Genomic DNA, 6,000 nt, shown 5'->3' with positions numbered 1-6,000 from the left:
TCTAGTCAAGGCTAGGTTTTTCCAGTGGTCATGTATGGATGTCAGAGTTGGACTATAAAGAAAGCTGAGCGCCGAAGAATTGATGCTTTTGAACTGTGGTGTTGGAGACTATTGAGAGTCCCTTGGACTGCAAGGAGATCCAAACAGTCCGTCCACCAGGAGATCAGTCCTGGGTGTTCATTGGAAGGACTGATGTTGAAGCTGACACTCCAATACTTTGGCCACTTGGTGCGAAGAACTGACTCATTTGAAAAGACCCTGATGCTGGGAAAGATTGAAGGCGGGAGGAGAAGGGGACGACAGAAGATGAGATGGTTGGATGGCATCACCGACTCAATAGACATGAGTTTGGGTAAAGTCTGGGAGTTGGTGATGGACAGGGAGGCCACACACCTATTTAAGTAATGTATTTAGTGATTCCATACAGAATGGAATGGACATACTGCAATACTCTAAAAGTAAGTTCTTCAAGAATTGAAGATCTTTTTACAGCTTGTAACATGAACTAGAATCATTAAAAAACAATGGCAATTACACAAAAACCTTTGGAAAATACCAACAATGCTGCGTGAAAGCATCTGTGATTCAATGGGCATGAGGTGGAAGTCTCAAACACTGTTTCCTCTTGAGGAAGTGTCAACAATACTGATTTTATAGAGACTGAAAGTATTTTTTTTGCTGTACGAGAAAGATGACCAGAATGCCTGATTCTAAGCTTTTCAGAAGATTTACGTTCAAGAACTGACTTAAGAGATGAAAATTTCTAACTATGACTGGGTAAATGGTATTGAAAGTGCACTCCTGCCATAAACAACTCAACATAATGAATTCTTGAAAGGAAGATGGTAGTTAAAAATATGACTAAGATAAAGACTCCTAAAATCAAACTTAAAAGAAGATATGCAATTCATGGAATTTGTTAGCTTGGATCCAGTCCATACAGAGGTGTAAAATGATATGAGCAAAAACAGTTTTCTGAGAGTAGATGAATTGCCATGGACTGTGAGAAAATGGTGAATGAAATAGGCAATCTTACATGTTCTTGATGGGGTTCAATGAGTCACCTGCCCTGTTATTGACAGAAAAGTAGTACATGTATGTGTGGTACATTTTAATTTTAAGGTGAAGTTAAGGGGCAGGTATTTGATTTTGTAATTTTAAGATTTCTTTTTAGGTATTTGTTTAGTTTTTTATCTTCATATGTATTCTTTATCTAATTATTACACTTTCAAAGTCATTTAACACTCTCTCCCGAACACCCTACAATAGGAAAATGTAACATGTATTGCATAAGTTTACTATCTTCCAGATCAAAATTCAAATCTATCATTAGTCAGTTTTTCTCTTATTATTTCTTCTCAGTTGCAACAATATATTTTTATGTTTGTTTTCTAATGCTATTACAGGTATAAAATGTTCTTGTAGGTGGATATTTGAAAATGTCTACATGTAAACCAAAGCACAGACTTTATATATATACTTTTTGAAGTTATTTAGCTATAGACTAAAATGCACTATGTAAAAATATAATAATAGATAAAATATTTTAAATAATTTTATAGCATCATTTTAAAAGTTGTTTTATAAAAGTTATTTCCCCTCATTTCAAATTATTTAAAAGCTGTTGAAATGTAAAGAAATAAGTGATTAACTTGAACTATCTAAAATTGCAAGAAAATTGAGGTTTCAAAATATATGGCCTGGGAGTGAAAAATCTTTATTCTTAGAAAATCTGTGTATTTCTCTTAATTTGATGCTTATACATGGTGGCATTATAGTTAGCATGAATATGGTAAGAAGGAGTTTTAATATTATTTCTTAATGGAAAGAAAATAATTCAGGTTCTAACTTTATTTTTTGTATTGTAAAAAATGGTAACACTTAATGTGTTGAAAATTTTAAGTACTTTACTATTCTCAGTTAAGGGATTTTTGTATTTATCATTCTGCTTTAGAAACATATTTTTTTTTAGAAATATATTTTTTAATGAGCAACAAAAATCCAATATAATACTTAGCTGTAGGAATGATGATTTTAAGAGTTAACACATTTTAATTATTTTTGTCAAGATGATATATTAGAAGCATATTCTCTATTATATTAATAGTTTCTTAAAAATTAAAAATGCTTATGCAAGCAAATCTATTTAGGAAACATTGACTTATATAAAGCTAACTAATAGAGGGATTTTCATAGCCTTTAATAAGTTTCAATGCTTTATAACTCAACAAGAAAGGATGTTGTATGTAAAATTTCCCAAACATTTGATTTCAGATCCTTCTTTGCTAGCGGGATCTCTTGGGGTTGTGATTTGTCTATTGCATTTTAGGACATGTCAGTTTAGAATGTGCTTTTTATAATTATAAACTTTGGAAATTAATCATGATACTTCAAATATAATCATTTGTATATAACCACAAAAAACCTTCCAACTTTCTGTGTACTTACAAAAATAATAAAATCTTCATAAATAAGCCAAATAATTGTGTTGTATATTGATTGTGCTTGTTGAAGCCCTCATTTTTCTACATTTCATGTAGAATAACATGACACCATTTCAAGTTCTAGTCTATCTGGTATTTAAATCTACAGCTATAAAAATTTAATTTTGTTCTGTCTCATTTCACTATCAAAATTGTGGGTTCAAATATCCTCTTTTCTGTATATGTAATAATTCATCTGTTTTTATATTATCTTCCTTGGTTAAACCATGTACCTATTCTTTAAAAGCTGTATAAATAGTAGTATTCCTTCTTTTCATTCAGATATTTTTTTCAGGGCCTTTGTTTTTGATAAAGCAAGAAAACGATGCCTCTGGTTCCCTTTCAATAGCATGTCAAGTGGAGTAAAAAAAGAGTTTGGCCATGAATTTGACCTCTATGAAAACAAAGGTAACTGGCTTTTCTCTAAATATTTCATAATGAAATAAAGTATATGTAATTACCTGCCACAGTGTTCTTTCTGATTTTTCCATCATATCCTGATCTGTTATGCAGTCAATTCATCCGTTAAGACAGATGACACTAACGCCTTGACTGTTTTCAGTGTGGCCCTTTAAAAAGAGCTTGTCCCAAATTTTCCATAATTAGATTACCCCCTCTCTCTTTGTTTATTTCTAGTAACATCTCCTGGGACTGATATTCTCCACATTCATTTTAGAATGTGCCACCTTAAGTTATTAGTTTAAGATGTTTTATTTTATTATTTTTTTTGGGGGGTATAATTAGGTGCAGCTTTTATTTATTTATTTATTTTTATTATTTATTATTATTTTTTTTTACTTTACAATATTGTATTGGTTTTATATATTTATATTAGTTTAAGACATTTTATATATATAAATGTATATTTATACAGTATTCTAAATTTTAACAACTTTTTTCTAATAACTAAATTTTAATCTATGGATAATTAATCTAAGTTATACTTATGATGGCTGATAATAATAAAATATGGAGGTTTTGAAAATTTAATTGGATCTATTGCTAGTTATATACTTAAAAAAATCTTTAAAAGAATTGAGACCATATTATTTGTTAATTTGTCTATGCTGGTAATTTGATATTGTATTCTCAAGGCATTTACTTTGCTCAAAAGCAGATTTATATCAATAAAATAATCTCTCATCACACAAAATAATAATCATGAGTTATGTTTTTGATAATACTATGTGTCTCAATTTTAATGTTTTGTTATATCATATTTTCATAAATTTAGTTATTTAGTAATACACATAGACATTTCTTTGTTAATAGGGAAAATGCTTAGATTACATTAAAATTAATTCATGTTAGAAAATAAGATGATCTCTATGCACCCCAATAATTCTATAAATCCTAAACATGATTCATAATCTAGTGTAAAACCAGCTTCAGTCTTCTAGGTTGCTAATTGAATATACTTTTATTTGATAGGAATATACAGCTTGTTTCTATTTGATTGTCCTATAATTTAGCAGCCAATCTGTTAGAAAAAATATGGAAAATAATAATCAGAATAATGTAATTGTCACATACACACACATACACAAAAACTCACACGATTTTACTGATGTAAAGGCAAATCAATAGCATTGGCATATATACACTCTATGTGTAAGCTAGATAGCTAGTTGGAAGCTGCTGAATAGTACAGGGCGTCCAACCTGGTGCTCTGTGGTGACCTAGAGGGAGGGGATATACATATAGATACATATACACTTATGGCTCATTTGCATTGTTGTATGGCAGAAACCAACACAACTTTGTAAAACAATTATCCTCTAATTAAAAAAAAAATGAATCAGATCACTTATATCAAAATAATCAGTTATTTCCATTACCTCAAAGTAACTGCTTGAATTCAAATAAGTTTACAAATTTTTATTTTTAATATTTTCTTAAAATGGTCTCTGCACTTAAGCAAATAATTGGGCCAAATTAAATTTGCCTTGTCAATTGAGTATATAGAATAATCTGTGTTAAACAGGTAGACTAATCTCTAGAGTTTCCCAGGTATATACTCACAAAATTAAAACTTCTCAATGGTCTGTTGTTTTTGTTTGTTTTGGCTTACTCTAAATGCATTATTTTGAAAATATTAGAAGTTTTAGGCAAGAAATTGCAGTATTTGTGGTGGTTTATAAGCATTAATTACTTAAAGATTCAAATGGAATTTTATAATTTTTATTTTTAATATATACAGCGTATATTACACATGGTTATAACATTTTTTTCTGCTTTCTTTTAATAGACTACATTAGAAACTGTATCATTGGTAAAGGCGGTAGCTACAAGGGGACGGTATCTATCACTAAAAGTGGCATCAAATGTCAGCCTTGGAATTCCATGATACCACACGAACACAGGTAAGACCAACACGAAGAAAGGAGGATAGAGCCTTTCTTGGACGGGTCTGTTAGCAGGCCCAGGTTAGTCCTTCAGATTAATCCTACAGTTCTGTAATAGTTTAGCCAACTTTGCTGAAATGTATTAGTCTAAGGCTTATCTGAATTAATAACTGATAGTTAGCCAAAGAATAAAAAATATATATCATTAAGATGTAGCCTAACATTATTTCACCACAAAACCTCAATTTATAGATCTTGGTGTTTGGGAAGAAATAATAAAAAAGTAATAAAATTTTTTTTTCCTTCTCTTTGCCTGTGAGAAGGCACAGCACTCTGCAGCTGGAGTGGAGAGGTTGCCTGTGCTAAGTTGGAGATGGAGAAATTCTGATCTTCCCCAGGGGCCAAATGTTGTTTAACCATGGTGGTTCTCAAACTTGGCTGCACATTAAAATCGCTAAAAGCCCTTAATGAATCCTACCACTTGGGTGTCAATATGGACTGATTAAATCAGAATCTTTTGGGGGAAATAACCAGCCACCAGTTTTTCTATAGAGCTTTGCTAAACATTTGTGTCTCAGATGACCACCTTTCCCTTTTCACCTAGCACCTAATGACTGGAGAAAACTTATTTCTTGGAAATTAAATATCTATAGTTAAGAGAAAGATTGTGTTCATTATAACAGATGAATGTTATTTAAAGATGAGTAAATATAATATCCATAGGCTTATTAGTCTGAGAGTTTTAAACATCATGGAGGAGAAACAGATATCTACTCATTGGAGAGCTATATATAGCCAAAGTTTTTCAAGACTTATTCTGGAAATAATTTTAACAGGAACTAGTTTAAAATCAGAGAAGGCAATGGCACCCCGCTCCAGTACTCTTGCCTGGAGAATCCCAGGGACGGAGGAGCCTGGTGGGCTGCCATCTATGGGGTTGCACAGAGTCGGACACGACTGAAGTAACTTAGCAGCAGTATTTTAAAATAGCTCTACCTGGTTATTAGACACACTGGAAGATTTATATTACCGTGTGCCTAGTACCTTGTTAAACAGTATACCTAGGTTATCTCATTTAATCCTCTCAAGAACCACCTGTGTGCTCAGTCACTAAGTTGTGTCTGACTCTCTGCGGCCCTAGAGACTGTAGGCTGCCAGACTCCTCAGCCCAT

At 31.8% G+C, this 6,000-nt stretch overlaps 1 protein-coding gene across 2 annotated transcripts in view; it reads left to right on the top strand.

Moving 5' to 3' along the window:
- The window catches only part of HGF (hepatocyte growth factor (hepapoietin A; scatter factor)), an 82,560-nt gene that overhangs the window by 9,891 nt on the left and 66,669 nt on the right, over positions 1-6,000 (top strand). For both annotated transcript variants that reach the window (XM_010848130.1, XM_010848129.1), the window contains exons 3-4: positions 2,779-2,891; positions 4,732-4,846. In XM_010848130.1, the coding sequence (XP_010846432.1) occupies positions 2,779-2,891; positions 4,732-4,846 (228 nt within the window). The remainder of the gene's footprint in view (positions 1-2,778; positions 2,892-4,731; positions 4,847-6,000) is intronic.

This window comes from Bison bison, unplaced genomic scaffold (assembly GCF_000754665.1).
Source record: "Bison bison bison isolate TAMUID 2011002044 unplaced genomic scaffold, Bison_UMD1.0 scf7180017864260, whole genome shotgun sequence".
NCBI lineage: Eukaryota > Metazoa > Chordata > Mammalia > Artiodactyla > Bovidae > Bison > Bison bison.
This window is presented reverse-complemented; position numbering and strand designations above follow the sequence as displayed.